Below are 27,276 nucleotides of genomic sequence, written 5' to 3'. Positions count from 1 at the left end.
CTCTGCACTGTGCTGGAGTCAATAGCCAGTTCCTTCTCTCTCCTCCCTCAGGCACTGCTTCTAATCTCCAGTCTCCATTTTGCAACATTTAACCAGGAATGGTTTCCATGGTTTGATTCTCCACTGCCCTGGCCCAAAGCTGAGGCAATCAACAGCCCCCTGTAGCTGTGGCCTTTTCTTAAAGGCTCAGATGACTAGCGATGGCCAGGCAAGAGCACCTTCCACATGCCTTAACTAGCATTTGTTGGCATGGCAGCAATGAATGGTGGCTTGCCCATTCTCTCGGGTTAGCTCCAGGAGATCCCTGGAGATAGGTTATTTCCTGGAGAATCTGGGGCAAACCTGGATGGTTGGCAACCCTGGTGGGTCAATAATGATTTGGTTTAGCAAAGGGGGAGAACCGTGGTATAAATATGGCCATGCATCTTTTGCAGCGCACTGTTTGGCTCATGCCTGTTTAAATTGTTTGGTGTTCAAATATGAACAGATCCTACTCATTGGCTTTTGATGCTCCTAAAAGTTACACTTTGGTAAGACTCATGAGATGAGTGCCCAAATTAAAAGACCAAAACCTGCAGTCTTAAACAAGCATCTGCAGTTCTTGTCTGCAGTTCCTGCTTCCCAATGTGGGTTCAGCAAAGCCAAATGACTAATTAGCAGGAAATTTCAATCTTTCCTTCCAGAAAACCCACAGATGTAAATAATAATGCCGATAATCCTTGATGTTTCTGCCAAGTTACAAGAAATGGAAATGCTGATCTTATGGAAAACTGTCCTTACAGTAAACAACTTTGTTAAAGGGGGCAATTCTGCCTAGGGAAAATTGGCTGAGTTGCTCATCTTCTTTTTACTGCTAATTTGCAATTAGCTGCTGTTGTGGCCTAGACCCATGTGGCTGTGGTATGTCTTCACATTTTTGGAGAAGTCTGCAGAAAATAATCATTTATATATATAAAAACACTAATGCTGCTCAGATGAATTTTCAATATCCTGACCTAGGAATTATGTGTGGGAAGTTGAAAGTGGTGCTACTAAATTCCCAACTGTAGAACAAAGAACGCTCACAAGATCTTTCTTTATTGTCCAACTTGGGATAACTGAGACTTATGATTTGAGACTTATGAACAGAAATAAATGTTAGGTGAACAGAAATGAGTTAGTACACTAAATTTTAAAACATCCTCCATTTAATTTCTGAAGTGTCCAGCAATAAGAGCAAATTGCACCATTTAAGAAATCATTTGTCTCCAGCACCAGAAACCCACAACAGGGTAGAATTTTTTAAAAGGTGTGTTCGTGGGGGAGATAAATTTATAGTACATAGAACACAGGGAGCACAAACTGCTGGTTTGCTTATTTCCTCCAACTAGGCTACGCTTTGATGAATGAAATCTTACTCCTAGATAATTAAGTAGGCTCTGGTCCGTGGAAGCTTATGCCACAATAAATCTGCTGAGTTTTTATGGTGCCACAAGGCTCTCATTGTTTTTCTAGCAAGAGTATAAGTGTTTGCCTCTAAGGGATCATGCCCTTAAAGGGGGCAGGGCCACAGCTCAATGACAGAGCCCATGCTTCGAATGGGCCCAGGGTTCAGTCACTGGCATCTGCAGTTAAAAGGGGCCTGTAGCAGGTGGTGATGGGAGGACCTTCTGCCTGAAACCTGAAGAGCTGTGATGAGACAGAGTAGAAAGCCTGATGTGGTTTAAGGCGGCTTCCTATGTTCCTGAACATAATAATTACACTACAAAGGATCGTTGGTGGTGCCCCAGCAAAGATGGTTATGATCAAAGCTTCGTTCTTCTCTACACCTACCCTAGGCCTCTCCAGTCTGTTTTACAACTTCCTGGTTGCCCAAGGACAAGAGACAGAGTGGTATCCTCCACTGCATCTGAAAGCAACAGGCCAAGCCAAATGGCACAGAGAACTGTCCTCCAAAACCCCGCCCCTGCTCCCTGCCCCTAGCATTTGCTTCCTGAAACAGGCTTTGCCTAATGGTTGGACCACCTTGTGCCTGCCCTCTCCTAACTCCAACAAGCACCTTCTTTGCAAGATTGCTTTCTAAGAAAAAGTGTTAGGGGAAAAACAGGCTTTTTCAGCAGTATTCTTCAGTGTAACTCAAACTGTGGTGGACTATCACAGATTAAAGTGACACGGGTGGCGCTGTGGGTTAAACCACAGAGCATAGGGCTTGCCGATCAGAAGGTCGGCAGTTTGAATCCCCGCGACAGGATGAGCTCCCGTTGCTCGGTCCCAGCTCCTGCCAACCTAGCAGTTCGAAAGCATGTCAAAGTGCAAGTACAGTGGTGCCCCGCAAGACGAATGCCTCGCAAGACGGAAAACTCGCTAGACGAAAGAGTTTTCTGTTTTGGAGGTGCTTCGCAAAACGAATTTCCTATGGGCTTGCTTTGCAAGACGAAAATGTCTTGCGAGTTCCTGCGGGTTTTTTCCCCTCCCCCCTTTTTCTAATCCACTAAGCCGCTTATCTGCTTATCCGCTAATCTGCTAAACTGTCAATGGGCTTGCTTCGCAAGACGAAAAAACCGCTAGACGAAGAGACTCGGGGAACGGATTCTTTTTGTCTTGCGAGGCACCACTGTACATAGATACCACTCCAGTGGAAAGGTAAACGGCGTTTCCGTGCGCTGCTCTGGTTCGCCAGAAGCGGCTTAGTCATGTTGGCCACATGATCTGGAAGCTGTACGCCGGCTCCCTCGGCCAGTAAAGCAAGATGAGCACCACAACCCCAGAGTCATCTGCGACTGGACCTAATGGTCAGGGGTCCCTTTACCTTTTATCAGAGATTAAATCCAGCTTCTTGCTTACTCTCATTTCTGCAACTGCCTGGCTGTAGGTAGCAGGTCATATGCTTGCTGTTCAGCATTAGGGCACTCCTCCTTTTAATCAGAAGAAGGGAACCAGTGGATCGCAAGATGCTGCTGGATTCCTGTTCCCACCAGTCTTGAACATTGGCCATCCTGGGTGCTGGAGTCCAACAAATTGTGGTGTTCCAACGGTTCCTTCTGCTTTTAATATTTTCAGACACAGTTTAAATCACACTGCACTACTATGTGAATCAGTCTGGCTATTCTTAGCTGCTTTTTTAAATTTATGCATAGTAGCACCTGCTGATATTTCCAAAGTCAGACGAATGAGCAATACGGATTCCCAGTACTGCACTCATACTACTGAGAGTACTACTGAGACCTCTAGCCCCTCTCTCTTTCCTTCTTCCTCTGGCGCTAGGAAGATTCTGGCCTCTGGCACAGTTGCAACATTCTACCTAGCAGAGAAATCTTTAACAGCAGAGCATGAGAAAGATTTTCAGTACTTTCAAGTTTTTGCAGAACTGTGGTGTTAAAGTGAGGAGGAGCTGCAATAAGCAAAGCTGACTGTTTTGTGAAGTGGCGGACTTTCAAACCCTTGCCAGCTAGAATTATGAGCACTGATGGCTTCACAGAGCTCTCCTGATGATAAGAAGACTTTGGAGGCTGAAACTGCAAACCCCAAACACAGCCTGCATTACAAGAGCAGCACAATAATATTCTTGTACTCATAGTCAGAGATTGTGCAATGGTCTGCTGGAGGGGAATGGCTAATTTATCTGGAATCCTTTGATGAAATCTTCAGACGGTTGCACGAGTACTTCCTGAAACAATTTAAGTCTAAGGACTATCCTTGGATCCCTCCATCACTTTCCTTCCTTCTCTTGGTATTTGTTATCTTTGCTTTTCCCCTGCCCCCAACTCAATGAATTCAGATCCTTGCATTTGAGAGAGAACAGCTTCTTTACTGGTGTGCAATCAGTTCACAATAAAACAAAAAACTATAAGTATATGCACAATTATAAGTAGACACCGCAGACATATCTCCCTTACCCTGAAAACCTTATCCCTCTGCCATTAACTTTGATGTGCTCCATCCGGTTGGGTAGCATTGCACCTCCGATCTGATAAGGCAAGGATTAACTGTGCCAAAATTGGACTCTGCTACTTAAGGTGTGTAGTTTCAGAGCATGTGAAAGGCAACCATTTCAGAAGCCAGGCTCAGACATACAGCAAATCCATAAAGGTGAGAGGAGAATGAATAGGGAATCACAATTCATCCTTTCAAAAACACACTGAAGTAATTTACAGCCAACCACTTTTTAAAAGGGGAAGCAGTTTTTCATCTTTGTCCAAACATTAACCTGATGTACTAATTGCTATGAGAGATTGTGACAGCTAATAGTCATAGGCACCAAAGATTATTCAAATACGTGCTTAATGGGCCAATAGTCTACTAGTCAGGATAGGCATCACATTAATACTCACTCAAAATATTGCACCATTATCTTTCTTTTCTTTTCTTTTTTAACCCGGCAGGACAGAATATCAGTCTATATATTCTCCAGTTTATGGGATATTTCAAGTGATGCATCTGATCATAGCTATTGACACAGAAGGCAGTTTCTGAACTAGGAAAATAGTAGCCTGTAAATGCTTATGCTTGGGAAATAGTATGGTATCAAAGACCCTGACACAATAAGACACAGAAACAAAAGTTCATAACGTTGGCTATTTCAATATTTTCCAAAATCCTCATATGACACATTTCAAGGCAGCACTTACCGTTTTACTTCATTAGGCTGTTGCGGGGGGCAGGGACTGTGACCCTCCTCCTGTTGCTAGAGGCCATCTCCCCTCAGCACCAACCAGTATGGTCGCTATCAGGAATGATGGGAGTTGTAGTCCAGAAATATCTGGAGGGCCACAGCAGGTTTCCCAACCCTGATCTAGGGTGGGCAGATAGAATGCAGGAAACACCTTCCATACCAAGTGTGTAGGAGAGAGTTTGCTGTTTACTATGCAGGGCTGAGAAAACATATTGATATTCACTATTTACTGATACATTATGGGCATGGTAGACCTGGCTCATTGCAGCTAGTCACCTTAGTTATGATGGCTTGGAAAATCTTAAGATATCCATTCATTTCTTCTGAGGTCCTATCATTCCTAAGGTAGATGAATAATTAGTGCACAAGTAAAAGAGGGAGAAGCAACTCATGCATGGTCACAAGGCTCTTCTACTTTGTATGTACATCAACTAACTCTGCCAATAAAAAAGAAATCAGAATATTGTTTGGTAAAACTGTAAATAGTGAACCCCACAGAAAAGCAGTAAGGCAGATTGATTTAACTCGAGCAGCGTAGAACGAAAGTACACGATTGTACTTTACTAAGGACAACACACTCACTAGATGGGACAAAATTGGACATATTTGAAGAGCTGGATTCTTGATTTAGAGTAGGATAAGAATATTTTCCTGTACGTGATTTATGAGGGTTTTTTCTGTTTTTGTGGCCTGCTGCTTGAGGAAAATTGCTATCTGCTTTTGATTATTTCAGGCTGCTGGCTGTCAGAGTTAATTTATTTGTCAATCAGTTCTGATGCTGCTGGGTGGTTACTGTGAAACTAATTATTGTCAGGAAGCTCATGGGATTCCACAAAGACACGTTTTTTCAATGTCACTTTAAAAAGAAGCAGCAGCAGCATATAGACAAGATTGAACCCGGCCACACACAGCATGGAAGGGAAAATATGCCATGCATTCTTGACTGCTCTCTTATTAATTATTTGGATTTTCTTAGAGAATGTCATATGAAGTGTGTGTGTGTGTGTGTGTGTGTGTGTGTGTGCGCGCGTGCGTGCGTATGTGTGTTGAGGGAGGGAATCTGTATTTAAATATAAGGCACTTTTGCTATCTTCCATATGATGATACCGAAAGGCTAAATATGTTTGTCAAGATCACTTTTGTCCTTTGTAGCTTGCGCGTGTCTGTGTTTCCATTCTGCCTGTCTGCACCAGCCTATGATATGAACCAGGCATAGGCAAACTCGGCCCTCCATATGTTTTGGGACTACAACTCCCATCACCCCTAGATAACAGGACCAGTGGTCAGGGATGATGGGAGTTGCAGTCCCAAAACATCTGGAGGGCTGAGTTTGCCTATGCCTATTATGAACCATACAAGAGCAGAGTTAACATGGTCACAGTGCAAACTGGGGTACCTCAGAGCAGCATATACCAGATCTAGCGTCAACACCTGACATCCTTGGGCAGAGGCTGGAGCTGCTGATATCTGCCCCAGACACTCCTTTTCCAGTACCCCTGTGTGTACTGTGGGGCTTAGAGCGTCATTTAAATTTCTTAGTGCCCTGGAGTGCTCCTGATACAGCGTTGGTATAGTGCACTATGAAAAATTTAAATGGTTCAGTCATTCAATCAATCTTTCCATGGAAAAAAGTCCTGAAGCAAATTACAGCCAAAGTAAAAAATACAATAAAAACCACATAAACGTTATTAAAAGCAGGTTTAACAGTGCAATATAATGTAACGGGTTTTGCCCAAGATATCTGGAAAAGCAAAAACATTTTTGGTGCCAAATCAATGGCAAGATTGGTGCTAGGCGGGGCTCCCTAAGGAGATTATTACACAAAGAGGCTACTACAGGGAAGGTCTGTTCTCTTGTTGACACCTTCCAGACCTCCCTCAGAGGTGACACACACAGAGAAAGTCCTCAGATTATGATATTGGGGTCTGGGCAAGTTCTTATGGCAGTCCTTTTCATATAGAGGTATAACGTTTTAAATGTCAAAAAGGGCTTTGAATTGGGCCCAGAAACAAAACGGTAGCCTGTACAGTTGGGCCAAAATCGGCGTTCTATGTTCACACCTTTTTCCAGCTAATGATCTAGACACCGTATTCTGCACTAGATGGAGTTTCCAAACACAGCCCCATATATAACACATTACAGTAGTTTAACCCAGAGGTTACCAGAGCATAGACGAAAGAAGAAGAAGAAGGAGGAGGAGGAGGGGGGGGAGGGGGGAAGGAGGAGGAGTTTGGATTTGATATCCCGCTTTATCACTACCCGAAGGAGTCTCAAAGCAGCTAACATTCTCCTTTCCCTTCCTCCCCCACAACAAACACTCTGTGAGGTGAGTGGGGCTGAGAGACTTCAGAGAAATGTGACTAGCCCAAGGTCACCCAGCAGCTGCATGGGGAGGAGCGGAGATGCAAACCCAGTTCCCCAGATTATGAATCTTCCGCTCTTAACCACTACACCACACTGGCTCCTGAAAGCTTGACTATCCCAGCCAAAATAGAGTCGCAGCTGGGCTGCAACCAAATAAAGATGGTAGAATGCATTCCATGTCACTGAGGAACCCTTGTGTTGAATCCAGGAATACATCAAAGATGCATACCTGCTCCTTCATGTTGAGTGTAACCCCACCCAGAACAGAATGCCTTCCTCTCGAGTGGATAGAGGAACCACCCACTCACAGTGTCTCAGTCCTATCTGAATTGAGCACTGCAGTGGGTCAGAGGTGATACTCATCAGAACATTGCTACTACTCCCCTCTTCACCACCACGTGTTGCCACGTTAAGTCATGGAGGGGAGCACCAACACAGGAAGGAGACCACCAAAGGAGGACACACCATGCTAAGGAAGCCTTCAGACCTAGCGCCAGCCTTATGAAGGTTCCAACAATCCCAGATTCCTTGTATTCCTTGTTTAGCACACAAGCCCTGAACTGAGAGCCAGGCAGTTGTCTTCTTTATGCAGGAACTGCAGCATCTCCTTAATCACATTTACACTGCCAATCCATTGTTGAAATGTTCTTACAAATCACATCAAGCTCCCCCACAGCTTTTCATTCCAGGCATGCTAGTGTTTCTGCTTGCATATGATATCCATATTGATCTATGTAATCAACAGTCCCTTGCCTATCTCTCTCTAGAAAAGGCTCGGTTATCTCTAGCTGCTGTTTATTGTTCTATTGAGCCAAAGCTAGGGGTGGGTTTATTAATTAAGGAAAGGGTGACCCTCTGAGTTGCTGACACTGGCCTTCTAAAGTGATCATGTGTGTTACTGTATGCATATTGCACCGAGATCAATACAGTATTCTCCCCAATTCACCCGTGAAGCCTTTAAAACCACTGAACTGGAATTATTAATCCTGCAGAGCATATAAAACCCTGAGAATTTCACCACCACTTTGCAAAACAGAGGAAACAGCTGTCCTGAACTAGGAACTGACTATGTAAATAATCTCTTTTGCATGCATTTAAGCAGCTCTGCACATGCAATCAATCAAGAAGTTAAGGTGCTTGTTTTACAGGCACCTGCCCCATAAAGCCAATGTATCTGCATTTATTACTTATTCAGTTCCTTATCTGCTTTGACCATTAGGCCCAGGGCAATGAACATTTGTTTAAAAATACCAGCAATGCAACTTGTGTGCAAATTTAGCATGTGCCAGTACTATCAGGAAGAGCCATAGCTATGGAGGGGGGGTCCCTAACTGCCTCCCCCCCCCCCGTGAAGGCGCCATTGAGGCTGCCAGCCTGTGTGTGTGTGTATGCAAATGTGCATGGGGTGTGTGTGCTAAACTTGGTCTTTAACCCTGGGTGAAATAAAACCTAGTTTCACCCCTATCAGGGGATGTGTCAGAGCTTCTGCTACCAAAATCAAACACTTACTGGAGCTGACACAATCTCCAGGATCTTCTATTATTTCTCTACCATCACCACAGTGGAGACAGAGGACTGACCAATATATGGCCTTCCCAGATCCTTCCCACCTCCTTAGGATGCGTTTTCCCTCCCAAGTAGTAAAGTTGAGCTCTGCTTACCATGTATCTGGTTAGTCCATCACAGGGAGAGGTCCACCTAATATCTCCCTTCGGACACCAGTGCCAAAGGGCTTAAACCAACTTCTTTATGAAGCTGACTACCAATATTCCCAGAGCACCAGAAGTCAATTATGCATCAAGGTCAATTATGTTCTCACATTCTCAGGATCACTTCATCCCTTATATCACTGTGCTCTGCAAGAGAAGGCCTTCTTATCTTATCAGGAGGTCCCTTCAGCATAATGTCAGAAGTGAGCCTTTAGTGAACAAGTCTTCTAAATGCATATTTTTTATCCATGTCAGAATCTATATTAAGAGATGAAATTGTTTGTATTGATGCCAACAAGATCATAGGAACTAATTCATAAATGAAACAGTATCACCTTCTTTTCTTGCTCTCCTATCCCTGGCTTCTGATCCCTCGGCCCAATCCTCGTTTCATACATCTGCATTTTGCTTCTTTCAATTATTAGCACTTCCATCCACTCTGGCAGCTCCCCCAGATTTGAACCGTGCTGGATCAATAGGAACATATCCAGCTCGGACCTGGATGAAATCACTTTTCAGAACATATCTTGTTCTGGGCTGTGCATATTGTGTTTGGGTACATATACTTCATATAACATGCACATGCTGCATCCTTTATGAAGGGTGCACACATTTTCAAATGCAACTTGTGTTTTTAAAATACAAGTTAATGTGCTGAAGCATTCCCACTCATCAGAATTACAACCTGTATAGAGACAGATTCCAAAGCTGCCATCGTTTTTAAATGGGTTTTTAATGTTGTATATTTTACACACTTTTATTCAGTGCTTTTTTTCCTTAAAAAAATGTTTAGGGGTACTTTCATTTTGACTCAAGAAAATCATCATTTTATAGTTCAAATCGGGGAAAATAAATACAGTAAATGGATAGAAGTACAAAGAGTCACAAAATGTTTAGGGGTATCCGTACCCCTGCATCCCCCTAGAAGAAAAAACACTGTTTTTATTGTTCTATTATTTGTACCTCCCTATATTTTTATTGGGACAGGGGTGGCGCTGTGGGTTAAACCACTGAGCCTAGGACTTGCCGATCAGAAGGTCGGCGGTTCGAATCCCTGCAACGGGGTGAGCTCCCGTTGTTCGGTCCCTGCTCCTGCCAACCTAGCAGTTCGAAAGCACGTCAAAGTACAAGTAGATAAATAGGTACTGCTCCGGCGGGAAGGTAAACGGCGTTTCTATGCATTGCTCTGGTTCGCCAGAAGCAGCTTAGTCATGCTGGCCACATGACCCGGAAGCTGTACTCCGGCTCCTTCGGCCAATAAAGCAAGATGAGCGCCGCAACCCCAGAGTCGGCCACGACTGGACCTAATGGTCAGGGGTCCCTTTACCCTTTACCTTATATTTTTATTGGTATAGATTTTTTAAAACAAAACAAAACAAGCAAACAATATATCAGATCACAATGATTGCTGATCATATTTAATTAAGCTTTGTTAATTAATGGCTATACTTAACCCATTTTTTTTCATTTCAGTATGCAGCCTAATTAAGATAAGCATCACATTTTAAACTATTGCAGACATTGTAGGAATTATTCTGTGTATTTCACTGTACCTGTACAAACTGTGAAGTCAAGTATGTTAAATTAGGGTGCTTGCATTTAAGCTGATGTAGTTCTGCAAGGGCAGAGAAGTGGTGGGGGTGGGGAAGGGCCTGCCCTATACACTGCCAATTCCTATTTGCTGCTATAACACTAACCTGGGAATGCAGCAACAGCTGTTTCATTTATGGGTTGACAACAAATTATAAAGAATGCATAAAGGAGGGAGCATCTCCAGCAGGCAATTTTAGCTGTCTGAGACTGTGTATGTATTGTAGATATATACTACCCTCTGGTGGCAATAAAAGAAAATGGCCACCACAATAGCCTATACTGTACTTAATAATTCTGAAGAACCAAAAAACCCCACCACTGCAAAGATAACTAATCTGATCAGTCCGTCCCTCAAATAATGGTACTTTGTTTCTTGGCTGGTTAGAAAGAAAGGCTTGGTAAAGGTCAGATGTTTTAAAACTGAAAAGAGCTTTAAATGAATGAACCGGGATACCCTTGAATTTAATGGTGCCATGCTAAAAAAGAAGAAAAAAGATAAACTAAACTGAAGTATGTTTTAATATATTCACTTTCAAAGACTTGGGATGCATTCCAAAAGATCTTGAGTCCAGATGTCACTCATTATCATCACATATTTACATGCTGAACGTATGACATCTATGTGGCAATTATGAAGTGCTGTGGGGAAAGCGTTTGGCTAGATATTTAGATATGGTGAGTAAATACCACTGTCCTTTCATATGCAGATACTGTTCAGTTATTCAGTGGAGTGCAGCCTCTCTTCCTTCAGTACTTACTAATTAGACGGTTTTTAATTAAACTGGCAACAAGCCATAGAGAAGCCACATTTCAGAATGTGAAATATGATGTTTCACAAGCGTATAAGGGCTTTTCTTAAACTTTAAAGATGGGTAATATTCTACTGATTGACTAATTACCAAGTAAGACAGTTAGGACTATCAATGTGGTTAGTCCAAATGTTGCAGTTGCTGTAACCCACACTGGACCCTTAGGGTGAAGAGCAAGTAATAATTGAAAATAACAACAGCAGCTTTTGTATAGCAGGTTTAGTATTAGATGTTCAACCAGTTCTGCACAGGGCATTTCATCTTCTGGACGGGGTTCCTACAAACCCAAAGGAGCTCTGGAGGAGCAAGTGGCTTCAACTACACTTTACATTTCACTACTTTTGTTAGTAGGCGAGACACACCTCTAATTTGGCTTCAATAGTCTGATTAATCTGTGGTTAGATTACGGCAATGCATGGGGCTGCCTTTGAATACTTTGAAAACTGCAGTTGCTGGGAGAATAACTATCATGTAACACCACTTACAGCCCAGTTTCCAATATATTCCTGTGTTCTACCTATGCTCTTGCAGAGAAGCCCATGGGGCAAAGCAGTTAAGCAACTTGCTTTTACACAAGCTAGAGATGGACTGAGGTTTTGTCAGCATCTGTCTCCAGTCCACTGCTCCTATGTTCCATCCTTTTTGACTTGCACAATTCTTAAAATGGTCAATTCCCTGGCCAGCCAATGGGCATGTTTTCTGAGCTCCCTGGCCTCCTGCCGGATTCTTTTGAGACAAGGGAAGGTGTCCATGAGACTACTGGCCTCGTCTCTATTGGCCCTGATAATCAGCAAGTAAACACCCTGGAGTTTTCACAGCTAATTCATGCTTCCGTCTTCCTTGTACTACCCATCCCCAACAACACCAATATATCTTTGTTTGTTAGTAACTGTCAGTTCAGACACCATTGGCATATTTATGAAGTTAGATTCCCCACCCCAATTCTTCTCACTGACTCATTACAGCAAACATAATTTTGTTGCTCAGTCATCCAGTTTGGAGAGAACCTTCTAGAATTCATTGTAATCTGCTTGGAGGAACAGACTTCTTACTTATTTCTACTGTAACTGCTCATTTTCTGCTTCTTATTTCACCAGACAGCAATCCGTACCAGGATCCGTCTTCGTATCCAGTAACTGTTAAGTTTAATTCTTTTGTGAGTGACTTTTGCCAAATGCTTTTCAGAAGCTAAGTATTTAAAGTCACACCTGTTGACGTTCCCCTAGAACTCCCGAAGATTGGGAAGATGAGACCTTTCCTTGTAGAAATCACTATATCCCCAGCAAGGCCTGTTATTTCATATGGTTGCTAATTCTGTATTTAAAAATAGCATTTTAAGCTAACTGGACTGTAAATTTCAGGATACTTTATTTCCCCTTTTTAAAAAATACCATTTTTAAAAAGGGGAAATAAAGTATCCTGAAATTTACAGTCCAGTTAGCTTAAAATGCTATTTTTAAATACACTTTCCAAGCCTATGGTATGCAGGCTGCAGGCTAATTTTAGGGGCAAGTCACACTTAGCTGTTTTAAGATCAGCTTTGGTAATTTAAGTTTTAAACCAAATTTACCATTGTCATGTACATGGTAGGAAACAATACATGACAAACAACGCCCCTTGTAGTAAGCTGTATAGGGCTCCTTCTTTTCCTATAATTTACTTCCCTTGTTTAAGAATCACCAGTTGTGTCAGGATCAGGAAAACATAATGGTCCAGACATGCTTATGCAACAGTTTAAACACCAATAAAGGGAAAAGGGAAAACCAGCTTTTTCTTAAGCCTAAACGTATCTATTTGTTTTGTCACCTCTGTTTCAGGTTTGTTGAAGACAGAAGAGCGCTTTTATCAACTTGCACAGATCAGGTAGGCTGCAGGCTGCTAGTAAATTAAGTAGCATGTAGCACTGAAAGCAGAACAACAAACCAAGTCTAGAAACTAAGGAGTTAAGTAGATAAGTAAATGCTCTTTATTGCATGTGAGTATTAAATTTACAGACAAGCGACAGTGATGGATGTGTCACACAGAACCCCAAGATTCACACCAAACTCTTCATCCTGTAGATGTTTCTATAGCTTGGAGGTTCTGCAATGGTTATGTCAATTAATTGTTCCTCACAAGACAGCTCCCATACAAGGCACTATGTAGCTGTTACTGGGAATAAATTCAGCTCCTAAAGTCTGTAAAAAACAAGTCATTGGCTTTAACAGTATAGGAAACAAGAGTTACCTTGCAAGCACTTAACGTTGAACAGAACAGAATTCTTAATGGTCTCTCTTCTATTTTCTAACCCTGCTGAAATACTAGAAAACAAAAAACATAGCGTCATCCCAGATGGATAAGTATTTATCCATCACTGAGAGCAAACTGCATTCTAGTTGGCTAATGCAATAGCAACCCCCCCCCCAAAAAAATGTAGCATTACATCTTCAACTCAAGAAAAGTTTAAACACACACCAGAAGAAAAAAGAAATACAAAATTGACTTAACCATATATTAATAAGCCAGTGCTTCTTCACTGCTATCCAACCACAGGTTGTCCTCACAAATCTGGTATTAAGATGTGCTTTCAGAGGCAGGTAGGGTGGTTTTTCAAAACAGGACTGAACCCTAGCATCATTTTTTATGGGTAAAAATGTCCCACTTTATCTGGGTGCTCATTAATGTATTGTACCAGCAAAGATCTGCTTCATCAGAAATTCTAGTCAGTTGACCTACAGAAGTTAGGAAGACTTAGCAATCCTACTTTTTTCCAATGTGTCCTCATTCCCAGGTGTGAAAGAGGTGTGAAAGCATAAAGAGGCAATAACATGACTACCTTGTCAATGTTATGGCTAGAGAAAAACTCCTTGTCTGTTCAAAGCAGTAACTGCTGTGATAAGATGGTTTGGGAATGTTAAAACAAGGGTATTATGGCCAATCAGAAGCTATGCAAAAAACGCAAAGAAAAGTCAAACAAAATTTCAAGACATGGGTGGGATGAAAAACTGAATATACACAGTTTTTATTGCAAGAGAAATACAAAGTAGATATTGCTGGAGCCATTTGGTCCATTTACTGCTTCCTTAGCTAAGTGCTGTTATGTTAAGAGCAAGTCTGTCAAATATATGAATATTTTACTCTACATCTTTAACATTTCCGAGGCTGTTGAATAATGCACAGTCTTTTGGGCAGTATAATCTTCTCCAGAGTGGGCCGCGGCTTTTGATGTTGTGAGGCTCTGGCTGGAAATTTATGCCTGAGCTGTAAGATTGAAGAAAAGGGAAAAGTTAAGAATATGAACGAAAGAATACCTGACTACAAACCATCAGCATTAAAATTCAACTGGGCAGAAGTGGCTTATTAGTTCTGCACAAACACCCCCACTTTTTTTTTTTTTAAATGTCTTACAACATTAATAAAACACAACCATTTCAGCAGAAACCTTGCAATTTAAACATCAGAATGATAAAAGAAATAAAGACCCATTAAGAGAAAACACGGGTGGTGATGGTGGGAAGAATTATGAAGCTAACAGATTGTAAAACAGAATTTTGATACCGAACAAAAAACACACACTAAACAAACAAAGAAACTTCCCACACATGAAGAACATTTAGTTCCTTTAAATAACATATGGTATGGAAGCAGCAGATGATGAGGGGAACAGACATGTGATGGTCTTTGCCTACCCTCCCCCCTCTCTCCTAGTTTTCCCCTTTCAGTGCCTGATACAAAGGCACATAAACACTACCTCCCATCCTAGACCTAGCGCCAAGGTCAACAATAGCAAAGGAAGCCTGGGAAATGGCTGCTAGCCCAAGGATGCATTCACACGGCAGTTTATTCTGTTTCCCCAATGTTTCCCCACCTGACTTCCTGAAAACTATATAATCCATTAATCTGATTCCAGAAAAAAAATCTGTTTGAAGTGACAAAATTTGGGGTGGTATACCAGTATGCAGTTCTTCCCCGCCATTTTCATGGGGGAACAGAAGCATGCATGTGCAGAAAGTGTGGGGGAGTATCATGATGTCCAATGACATTCATTGTTGGGTCACACCATGCCCTCTGGTGTGAATGAAATTCAACGTGATGCACCATTATATCAGTCAAAAAGCCTCATTTCTATAAGACAGTAAGTCAGAGGTGCCAAATTGTGCTACAAATGGGGGGGGGGGCCTGCAGCATCACGACACACGTGTATGACATCACATACACGACAATGTGATGGAGCTGGGGCCTCTTTCCACGGCAGCAGGAGGAGCCAGCTACAGAAGCTGTGCTATGCTTGGCTCCGCACTCAGCCTCCTCCACTCCCTGATCTCTTGGAACACTGGAGGGACCTGCCCCCCAAAAAAATTATTGGGGGGGCAGTAATAGCTTGGCCCCCATGATATGGTGCCCCTGCAATAAGTACTGCAGTGTGAAAGGAAAATTAGAAATTGGGACAGAGCCACTAGCATTATAATCAGGAAAACTAACACAATGTTCACCACATCTAAAAGCACCCTTAATGTTTTCTAATCCTTATACTATGCTCTGGCTACACTGCCAACTAAGTGGCATCCAACTCCGAAACCAAAAGCAAGTGGCCTTAGCTCCTGCTATCACATTCCTAAGGAGAGACACTTGTTTGTTGTGTGTGCCTAGCAAAGCCCACCATAATAACACTGGCGAAGGTGTCCCCCACCTTGCTTTTGACTTGCGACCGACTAGTCAAGGTTCAGCTTCCTTAAAAGCCCTTTATTTTCTGGCTAAGCAAAAGTGTTAGGGTAAACAAACAAACAATAATAATAATAGCAAGGAAGAAGATACCCGACAACTCATTTCAGATAGCCCTCCAAGATCAAATGATTCAACTTCTTAAAGGAAATAATCACATTTCCCCAGAAAAGGCAGTGCTATTTTTCTAGAAAGGGGTGCCAGAACTTACCATGAATGCCTCCCTTGTTCTCTTATAATGGCAATGGCACCTACTTGCGAGGTGCCGGAACTGAGTTCCAGCAAGTTCCGGCTGGGGGGGGGGGGGAGCCCTGAGCAAAGCTATTGCTCTCTGAGCGCTTAGAAAAGTGTGATATGACCAGAAGTGATTTCTAAGTGAAGGTGACTAGATCCTGTGCAAATAATATGTAGCAACTGTGCAGCATTTGTTGAACTGCAAGACTGTTGTCTAGAAATGTTCTAGTCATTTCAAGTCTGGTGAGCAGAGTAAGGCAGTAGAGCAAGCTGTGCCACTTCAAACTGCAGGTGGGAAAACAACGTTTTTAAAAGTCACCAAGAAAGAAAGAAAGAAAGAAAGAAAGAAAGAAAGAAAGAAAGAAAGAAAGAAAAGACTACACAGCAGACAGAGAGATGCACTACAAACCCTCTTCCTTCTTCTGAAAGGATGCTTTAAAACCAGCACATCCTTCCTGAAGCATATGCAAATGATAGATTTAAGTGGTACACTGATCACTAGAGCATGTGCCATTGACCAACCCTATAGCTAAAAGACTTACTGCCAAAATACCAGCCTTCAAGCTGTTCTGAACTTTCTCTCTCATTTGTAAAAAAATGTCAAAAAGAAATTGTCAAAAAGACACAAGGAACTTAGCTAGATGAAAAATGTATTTGCTGTTTGAAGCACAACAAACAAACAAAACCCAAATTAACCCTTCAATTTATGTATGTTACTACTGCAGCCCGTGTTTTGTTAGTCCCAAAATGGAAAACGAGTGAGATCCCAACTGAAGAAGAATGACAACTTAAGTTGACAAGATAAGCTCAACTCGCAGACTTAACATATAGAATAAGAGAACAAGAACATATATTTAAAGAAGATTGGAAAATGTTTATTGAATGAATATATGGGAGATAATTGTGTGCAGCTGAAAACGCTGGCAGCATAAAGATAAATTCAACAGTGTAAACAAGTTTTGATGGATGCAATAATGGAATACTGAATTGTATAGTTTTTGTAAAATATGCAGGGATTTATGATATGTAAAATGAACCATGGAAAGAGAAGGAGGGAAGTCACTGATATCTTAAAAAGGTAAAGGGACCCCTGACCATTAGGTCCAGTCGTGACTGACTCTGGGGTTGTGGCGCTCATCTCACTTTATTGGCCAAGGGAGCCAGCATACAGCTTCCAGGTCATGTGGCCAGCATGACTAAGCCGCTTCTGGTGAACCAGAGCAGCACGCAGAAACGCCGTTTACTTTCCCGCCGGAGCGGTACCTATTTAACTACTTGCACTTTGACGTGCTTTCGAACTGCTAGGTTGGCAGGAGCAGGGACCGAGCGATGGGAGCTCACCCCGTCGCAGGGATTTGAACCGCCAGTCTTCTGATTGGCAAGTCCTAGGCTCTGTGGTTTAACCCACAGCGCCATCCGCGTCCCACTGATACCTTGAGGATGTAAAATGAGTATTTTAAATTGTAAAACAGAAAACTTAATAAAATTATATACAAATTAATCCTTCTTGCAATGTACTAAGGCTTCAAATGGCCACACACAAAAAAAAGATTAGTTCAGTTTGTTCATATTTAGCAAGCAAACATCAAGCAGTGGATCCAAGTGCAGAGCGCAGTTTGAGCGGTGCCATAATTATTACGAGTCCTGTCTTCTCAGCAAGTTCTCTCCATCTGATGAGACCACATTTTGCTATAAAAAAATTCCTTCCAGTAGCACCTTAAAGACCAACTAAGTTAGTTCTTGGTATGCGCTGTAACATTTTGCTATGTTTAGTTTAGAAGGGGCAATCCTTGATACTCCCTCTCCCCCCATTCAGCACCAATTCAAGATCTAACAAGCAGCTTTGCAATGTTTTAAAACCTAACGTATTTATTGTGGCATAAGGTTTAATGGGACTAGAGTAGACTTCATCAGATACATGAAGAGCTATCCTCAGTTGGAATTGTGTGTGCATGTGCATAAACTCAAAAAAATGGTGAACAATTAGGCCCGAAATACAATTGGCCCAGTTTGCACATGATGATACATCAAACCATATCTAAGTGTGAACAAGCATACAGGTACTCACAAAAAGAGTCACGGCTACTCTGCTCCTCCTTTAGCCCTGCTGCTGACACACTCCCCAAAGCCTATCCATAGCCTGGAATAGTGCTATGTTCAAACCCAGACTCCTAGTTTGTCTTCCCTGGACAAACCATGAACCCAGGACTGGATACAATGCTAAGCCAAACCATGGCTTAGCTCTGGGAAGTTCAGCAGCAAGACTGAGGAAAGAAAAACGTTGCTGAAATTTTTACCACATACTTGCCTGTTCACATTCACCCATGGTTTAGCTTAGAAATACCATGGTTTAGTTACAAGCGCACAAGTACAGTGTCCATTCACAGTAGCAGTAATTCACGAGTACAAATTCCTGGCTAGTGCATATTTGCAAATAATCACTGTACCTACCATGTATATGTTTAAGCTTTACAAAGAATTGTAAGAGAGTATACCTTCCCTTTCATGGCCATTTGGTCCCACTGCTTCCTCTATACCCATGTATGTTATATATCTGCCAATTAAGGACAACACTTCATGCATCTGGTGAAGTGGGCTCAAGTCCACAAAAAATCTGTCATGCTTTAAAGGGTCTCGAGGCTCATGGTTGATTTTGCGACAACAGATGAAGACTGCTACCTTTTTTTGAAGGTTTCTTTTTTAAAAATAATCATTGAGGTATAATTAATAATGAGAAATCTTGAAGGCAACTTTGCAATATGTCCTTTTCCTGTGTACTTACTCTATCCAGTGCATCTGAAAGCAGAATACTCATGCTTTGCATTTTTATGACATTGAGAGAGCTGTGGAGTAAGGAAAAGAAAGTTAACCAGGGCTTTAATCTTCCCAGAACCCTTCATGCTGTTTGTTAAATTCTCCCCCACCCAATCCTAACCTGCAGAGCACTTTGCTTTGCTTATATTAATTTAGCGACAACCTAGATGTTGCATTAAGCGCACGACTGGTCTTTGGGGGCTTGTATCCTGTTTACTAAATAGCAGCTGCAATGTCCACAATCCAGAATGAGACTGAGGGTAAGGGAAATAATTTAAATCCCTTCTTCCTGGTCTCAATCCAGACCCTCACCCCGCAACAGCTACTACATTGCAAACAAAAACCAAGCACACAAGAGCTAACCTGTTGCTAAATTTGACCCTCAGTCAAGTCATTGCTAATCTTGCATAGATCACAGTGTATTGACTTTGGATCAAATAGTGCCAGAAGGGCATGGGGAAAAGATAGGTAACATATTCAGTGCTCCTTTGGATACAATCAAGGTCTAAATCAGAGGACTGATCAAGCTCTGAGATGAGTAAGTCAAGATACAAATACCGTTTTTCACCACAGGCAGGACGCAACCAAACCTATACTTCTACTGCAAGTGTGTAAGAACCAAAAATCACACGTGCATTGTTCTTACTTCCAAGTATTCTACATAATTTATATGTAATATTAACCGGTTCTTACTTATGTAGAGATGGAACAGACAAGTACAAGGTGCAGCTGATCTCTCGTACATGTGATTGTATTAGGGCTGAATGATTTCTGGGATGCTATTTATTTAAAGCATTTTTATCCTGCTTTTCACCCCACAGCAAGATACAAATGCCAGTGATGAGACAGTTCTGCCCTTAGGCCTTCAATTTAAAAGACATGACACAAAAGGAAAAGTAACTGAAAGTGAGGAAGGAAAAAAAAGAAAACATAGGCACTGTCTCATAGTTAGGGAATTATTCTATGGACAAGCTGGAAATTCAAAGGTTGCAAGAGGAGGAAGAAGCCTGAAGTTGCTGGTCTTTCTGCAAAGTTAATGGGAGAGGCTCTGCAGAACCATCTCTCTCTCTCTCTTTCCAACAGTCCAATGAAATGGCTGGGGTTGTTGTCCCAGGATAACAAATGGTGTAAACAGGCTCCTTTTGTGCTGTGAAGCCAGAAGATTAAGCTACAATTGAGCCCCTGACAGATTTCAGCAAGCACATCTTAAAATAGTTCCCCCCCCTCCATTTAATAGCCACTTCCTAGTGGCAGCAGGTTGTTTTATAGGCTTTATGTGCAGAGGAAGTGAACGTTATCAGCTCAGTTCCAGGAATAGTGTTTGCAAGGTGAAAGGAAGACCACAATGGGGCTTTTTTGTGCATGTGTGGTTTTACTATAAATAATAAACTTTTGCCCCAGATGAAAGTAAAAAGACGATTTTCCACACAATTGCATTACCGGCAACTTCTCAAGGCTGCCAAAGAATTTTACAAGCACCTATTTCCAACTTTCTATGCACCTCATTTTAGACAAAAACAAAACTGTATGAATTTTGCCTCATGTATCATATAAGCCTTCACTAAGCTATCCCACCTTTGTCACAAAAGTCTGCAGGGCTAGTTATTTATTGTGCTATTATTTGAAAGAGGAAAATGCAAAGCAAACCAAGAGACTATTTTGTATTGGTTCTGGAATTTTAGGCAACAGGCTTCATCCTGATGCTAAGGCTGCAATCCAAACTCCTTATTTACTGTGCAGAAGAGAGAGGAGATTGGATGTGGCCAAAGTTTCCCTCCACTCAGCCTAAAACAGCTCTGACAACCTCTGTCTGTGGAATGATGCCAGTGTCGCTCCTCTGGAATAGAGCTTCCTGTCCGTCAAAATGGCATGTGTGCACAAGTTTACCAGCTGGATTCCCACTGGTATGAGCCTAGAACATGCCCCCAAATGGGATGTTTGGGGAGCATGGAGGGTCTGAACTGGCCTGAGATCCATTAGATTCTAAGCTGCTCCCACCGTCATCACTTAATAGTATCAGACCTCATTGCTATTGCAGCTCCAAACTATTGTAAAACAGAGCAGGGTTCTTGCTACCCCCTTCTGCCCCAGTCACCATGAAGAGCAGGGCTTCAGATACAGATACACAATTCTGCCATGCTTCACTGCAGCCTGGCCAGGGTTAGGATTGCCCTACTCTGATGTTAGCCTCTAATGGCTGGGGAGCCACAAAGGCCTCCCAAGAATAAAAGTTGAACATGATTTACACTGTTAAATTTGGGGGGCGGGGTGTGTGTGTAAAACTTCCTGTGCATGATTTTTCAGCACTGAATATATTTTAATTTTTTATCAGGTTTTCTTTGCTTTACCTTCATTGCTTGCTGCAACAGTATCGTTGTCAGTAATATTATTTATAATTCAAGTTGATATATCTCTTATATTTTTATGATATAGTTGTATATTCATTCATTTTAATAAATAAATAAATAAATAAATAAATGGACATCCTCTTTCTCACAAATCTGAACTTATTCACTACGTAGTCATTCTAATTAACACCGTGACAAGTCACCACCGCACACATACCTAGTCTTGTCTCTCGCTGGGATTTTGGTACTTTTTTCAACAGGTGCATTCTCCAGCTTCTTGGCAACTCTCATGCCTCCAGCTTTGACTGTAGAGGAAAGCAGTGATAACATGTGTAACTGGCAGATAACCCCCAAGCAATTGGTCTGTTTCACATTATGCAAGACATATGTTGCCAAATACATATTTAAAATGGCAGGCAAGATACAGATTTTAATTCACAAGGCACTTAGTCCGGAGCACTTGCATTCCTCAGGGACACAGGAAGTAGCCTTGTACCAGGTTAGACCACTGGTCCACCTAGCTTGGTATAGTCCATCACTGACTGTCCAAGTGTATCAGTGTATCTGAAGAAGTGTGCATGCACACGAAAGCTCATACCAAGAACTGACTTAGTTGGTCTTTAAGGTGCTACTGGAAGGAATTTGTTTTGTTTTGACTGTCCAAGATCTTTCCCAGCCCAATCTACCTATGTTACAGAGTGAAGCTTCTAACCTATATGTACAAACCATGTGCTCTTCTTATCATTAAACTATTGCCCAGGTGTACAGTGGGTCTTAAGCTACACTGTTAACATGATCACTTTGATTCTATGAACAGAACATTCATGAATTTGTTTGTACTGCTGCCAGGTTGATGCAAGCTGAGATGTTTACATGCCATTCACAGCTATGATATTAAACCACTTTTACACCCATGCACAAACAGAAAGGTGTTTCTTTTTGTTTGTATCCCACACAGCTGCAGTATGGGTCAATAACATAGTCCCTTGAAAAGACTAGTTAATTGCATGTGACTCTGCCTTCCCACCAGTAGGGAGGAACGTAGGTGGGGAAGACCCATAATACAACTGCTGTCCCACACGTTTGTATTGTGGCTCCCATACATCTTAAGAATGGGCATGTTGCACTTATTTAGAAAACTTAACAGTCCTTGCCATCAAGCATGGAAAAGTTAAATCTATCCTTGAAAAGGTTTGGCTAACATTGCAAAATATGGAGAGAGAAGATTTATCTTTTAGTGTTTTTGCCTTCAGTCTCAAAGTTTCTTTGCAACCATAGGTTAGATAAATCATATAAAAAGTAGTAGTAACCTGGAGTCTTCGGAGTTCTAACAAAACATTTTGTAGTCTAGATTTAGCCTCCAAGTAGCCACCTCTGCCCATCTCAGATCTGAGCATAACCCACGACAAATAATGTTTGCATTTATCTATCACAAATAGTTCAGAATAAAGAGGTACTTCTTGTGCTGGTATGATGCATTTGACTATCTGCATTCTCCCAAGTAATAATTATGCTCTGTTAACATGCCTGTCAATTATAAAACCAATTAGCAGTAATTAAAGCTGAAGATGACCTGGCAACAATAATTTCAATGTTGAGCAACGTCAAACAAACTCATCTTTAAAAGAACTTAAAGATATTTCAGATATAATTGTTGAAATAAATTACTCTTTTCCCATGTCATACAAGGCATTACATCTAAAAACTGCCAGATTAAGCAGAGACTTAAATTTAACTTTGGTTAAATGCCCTCATATGAAGGCATATTTGTAACCTTGTGCCTCTGCTGCCTCAACTTGTGTTTTTTGGGAACCAAATAAAGTCCTTTTCATTTGCCTTTTTTTTAAGGTGTCTTATCTGCACTTTTCAGTTTCAGTTTTAAATTTATGTAATATGTTTACATATTTTATTTGTGTGAGTCACCTCAAACATTTCTGTGGAGAGGCAGGGTATAAATTTATTAAGTACCGTAAATAGTACCTGGGCTGCTTCAGAAGAAAGAGTGGGAAATAAACTGAATTAACAATAAACAAAGAAACAAAATAGTCCTGGATATGAGCTTCAGGCACAAGAGTGGTTAAAAGAGGTGAAATGCAGTTTTCATTAGACATTCAGATATGGAAGACTTGGATTGATTAGAAAAAAACGCTGCAATTTTTACAAGCTTTGATCGATGCAGCTAGGTGCAGCTAGGAAACTAATGCTTATTTTCATCATCATAACAACCCTGCAAGATAGGTCAGGATGAAATTTATCTACTGGCTCAATCTTCATTCTTTGAGCGGGGGTTTTATTTTATTGAAATATTTTATATTAAAGATTTTCTTTGGTTACAAAAGTACTGTATGTGCAATTGTCTCTTTTTGAGATTGCCTTGCACCTAATCCAGTCTTCTTCACCACAACAATCTCACGCTCTTGTTTTCAATCACAGCCCTATTATTATTATTATTATTATTATTTTATTATTTATTGCACTTATATACTGCCCTATACCCCGAAGTCTCAGGGTGGTTCACAGAATAAAATCAAAATATAAAACCACAAACCACATAATCAAAATAAACAACAACCCACTAACCCCCCCCAACCCCCACATTCTAAAAGCGCATAGGATGTCAATCAAATCAACCAAAGGTTTGGTTAAAAAGGAACATGTTTGCCTGTCACCTAAAGGTGTATAATGAAGGCACCAGGCGAACTTCCCTGGGGAGAGCATTCCACAGACGGGGAGCCACTGCAGAGAAGGCCCGTTCTTGTGCTGCCACCCTCCAAACCTCTCGAGGAGGTGCTACACGAAGGAGGGCCTCAGAAGATGATCTCAGGGTCCTGGTAGATTCATGTGGAAAGAGGTGGTCCTTCAGGTATTGAAGACCTGAGCCATTTAAGGCTTTATAGGTCAAAACCAGCACTTTGAATTGGGCCTGGAAACTAATTGGTAGCCAGTGCAGTCAAACCAAGATTGGTGTAATATGCTCAAACTGTCTTGCTCCAGGAAGCAACCTGGCTCACCACTAATTGGTGGGAACCAAGAAAAGTAAAAACTCTTAAGACTTTTTAACTGCTTAGTGCTTTGATTCTTAGCTAGAGGAAACACTGGTTTTTACACACAGGGCAAAGTGATGACTGGACAGCCTCGCTTTCATATTTTTATCTAGGACATTTTTGTTAACCACCTTGATTTTCAAACACCTCATCAACAAGTCGCAATACCATTACAGTGGTACCTCAGGTTAAGTACTTAATTTGTTCCGGAGGTCCGTTCTTAACCTGAAACTGTTCTTAACCTGAAGCACCACTTTAGCTAATGGGGCCTCCTCCTGCTGCTGCGCCGCCGGAGCCCGATTTCTGTTCTTATCCTGAAGCAAAGTTCTTAACCTGAAGCACTATTTCTGAGTTAGTGGAGTGTGTAACCTGAAGCGTATGTAACCTGAAGCGTATGTAACCCGAGGTACCACTGTAACTAATCACTGTTACAGGGAAGCAACAAATTTCAGGAGTCACTGCTGTGTCCACTACAGTACTAACCAGGAATAACCAGTGCTATTTTTCTGGAAAGAGAGGTGCCAGAATTCACCATGAATACTAATGGCACCCACCTGAGAGCTGCCAGAACTGAGTTCCGGCAAGTTCCCCTGAAAAGCCCTGGGAATAACTACAGTACAAGTTTGTTAACTACAAACAACAGGCCAATAACTCTGAAGCCTGAAGGTTTCTACGTGTGTTAGAGAAGACGTCTGAAGTTTGAAGCAAGTCTTTGAGGGGTAAACAAGCTCTGTTACAGCCGAGCTTCCAAATGGGAGCAGCTCTACAAATGCAGAACTGCCTGTACTGAGAGAACACCACGCGTGCACGGTCCACTGTTAAGGCTTGCTAGTTTAAGCGCTCTTTAAATGACACTCAGTGGGGAGAGCCGCCTCTTTTTCCCGCAGATCGCGCTCTGGAGGCCGAGCTTTCCATGAAACTCGCCTCCGCCTAGGCGCATTGCGCGCCGCCTCCCATTCAGCGCAGAGGGGAGGGGACCTGCCGTAGTTTCTAACGACCCACTTAGCCTCGTGCGCAGTTCGGCCCTCGTACGCATCTGGGGAGGCGGGGAAGAAAGCTTTCACCACAGGCTGACATAACAACTACACTTCCAGGGCAGCGAGAGAAGCACACGCCCACCAAGGTGGGCGGAGAGAAGGAGCATTATTGCGCCACTGTTTACAACCTCGAGGCTCTCATTTTTTTCTTCTCCGACATTTATTTTTTGGGGGGAATAAATTCCAGTTAGGCGACACACAAAAGATTAGGAGCCACTAACACCCTGCCGCATTCCTAGCTATTGGTTCAAGAAAACTACGGTTGTTGTTGTTGTTGAGGGAACAAACATCTCCAAAGAGGGCGGGATTTTGTGCTGAAGCGCACCGTCCTAGCCCTGCTTACCTAGCCCTGCAAACCCGAATGCATTCACTAGCCCCCTCCTGAGTAAGCGTGGTTGCTCTATGGCTCTCCAGCCACAGACAGGTCCCCGCCAGCTCGCAGCTAAGCTTCCCGCCCTGCCTGCTTACCTGCAGGGGAGCGCCCCACTTTCAACGGGGAGGCCGGCGCGGGCATTTCAGGCTTGGTCATGATGGCTAAGCAAAACGCGCACTGCGAAGCAAGCGGGCGATGCTACGGACTACGAACTGCGGTCTGCTCACTCCGTCGACGGCTCCTCCTTTATGGGGAGGAGGCAGTGCGAATAAGAGGGGCGTTGCTGCCAGCGGTGGAAAGGGGCGGGGAAGGGGAGAGAAAGCTAGAACAACTTTTGCCAGCTTCGAGTCTAGCGGCTGGAAGAAAAGAAGAAAAAAGAAGAAAAAAAGAGAGAAAGGGGCTGGGGTTGCTCTGAGTTTGGCCTCGAAGGGCTCTAAGTCCACAGCCAAGTTGGTAGCGCGCAAGCTCTGAGAGACATAAAGAGGCGTGTGCGTCATGCATCTCCCCTCACAAAGGAAAAAGAGAGAAGCACAAACGTATCTCGGCAGCTTAAGTGTCAGTGTAATGGAAATATTGGTGTTAGTTGTATTATTTGTGCTTGGGTTTGTCTCTCCAAGTTGCCCTTCCCTCCCTCCTGATTTCTGTTCAGAGTTGGAATGCCAGCTGTGGTGGGCCAGTTCAAGGCCACAGGCTTCTGGCACGACTCATTCCCACACTTTCTCAGAGAAGTGTGTATGTGTGTAGACAGATAAATAAAAAAAAACAACCAACCACAAAAATAATTTTATTAATATAGATTTTCAAGATAACCTACAAAAGATAACCATAAAACAAATATAAAACAACAGTCTTTGTGGATTTATTCCCCCCCAAAAAATAAAGGTCGGGGAAGAAAAGTCTTCAGTTTGAGTCTCTTACCATTTTGATCATGGGCCTAGCTGGGGGGGGGTGCAGCTGCACCCCCTAAATCAGAGGTTGGCAACCTAAGGCCCATGGGCCACAAGCGGCCCACAAGGGGCATTTAACCGGCCCATGAGCTGCCTCCGAACCGAGCCACCCGCTCAGCGAGTCCCTGCGCGCTTCGCTAAACCAGCGCAGTGCAGCGTGGGGACTCGCTTCCATGGCGCCGGAAATCGCATCTGCACAGATGCCAGAAATCGCGCATGTGATCCAGCCCATGGAGGGATCTCTGTTGGAGTGAACCGGCCCAGGCGAGGTAAACCTTGCCAACTCCTGCCCTAAATCAAGTAAACAAATAGAAATAAATAACTAACCAATCGCATCACAAATAACTCGGTTCTGTGCCCCCCCCCAACATAAAACCTGGCTACGTCCATGATTTTGATTACAACTTCCTAAGACCAGGTTCGTTATTAGTGTGTAGCTTATGATGCATGAACATCTCTACATTCATGTATGTAGTGTGAATAATTGTCTTGTGACTCAAGGCAATAAAACATTTTACTTTGAACCATGTGGGCAAAGAGTTTCTCTTTACTGCCAACTCTCCAGTGGCTGAAGGGCGAAGGTCCTGGAGGTGTGTTACTCTGATTGTGTACATTGCTATAGGTGTACTGTAATCTTAAAATGTTTTTGCTA

General features: G+C 42.4%; 1 protein-coding gene across 1 annotated transcript; it reads right to left on the bottom strand.

Moving 5' to 3' along the window:
- Positions 1-13,069: 13,069 nt before the first annotated feature.
- DAPL1 (death associated protein like 1) lies at positions 13,070-26,029 on the bottom strand. The gene is made up of 4 exons (XM_081874135.1): positions 25,773-26,029; positions 21,441-21,528; positions 18,844-18,904; positions 13,070-14,366 (listed from the first exon to the last, which is right to left on the bottom strand). Exons 1-4 carry the CDS (start codon positions 25,831-25,833, stop codon positions 14,253-14,255), a joined length of 324 nt encoding a protein of 107 aa, XP_081730261.1. The 5' UTR covers positions 25,834-26,029; the 3' UTR covers positions 13,070-14,252.
- Between the last annotated feature and the right edge of the window lie 1,247 nt (positions 26,030-27,276).

This window comes from Podarcis erhardii (assembly GCF_964252035.2).
Source record: "Podarcis erhardii genome assembly, chromosome: 1".
NCBI lineage: Eukaryota > Metazoa > Chordata > Lepidosauria > Squamata > Lacertidae > Podarcis > Podarcis erhardii.
The sequence above is the reverse complement of the archived record's forward strand: the minus strand, read 5'-3'. Positions and strand labels throughout refer to the sequence as shown.

Bases quoted from the DNA above. Each gene is read 5' to 3' on its own strand.
- DAPL1 (XM_081874135.1), bottom strand. From the start codon at position 25,833: ATGACCAAGCCTGAAATGCCCGCGCCGGCCTCCCCGTTGAAAGTGGGG. The intron at 18,905-21,440 runs GTATGTGTGCGG...CTTACTCCACAG, and splicing joins CCAGCGAGAGACAAGACTAG to CTCTCTCAATGTCATAAAAA. The intron at 14,367-18,843 runs GTAAGTACACAG...TCAATCTTACAG, and splicing joins TTTCAGATGCACTGGATAGA to CTCAGGCATAAATTTCCAGC.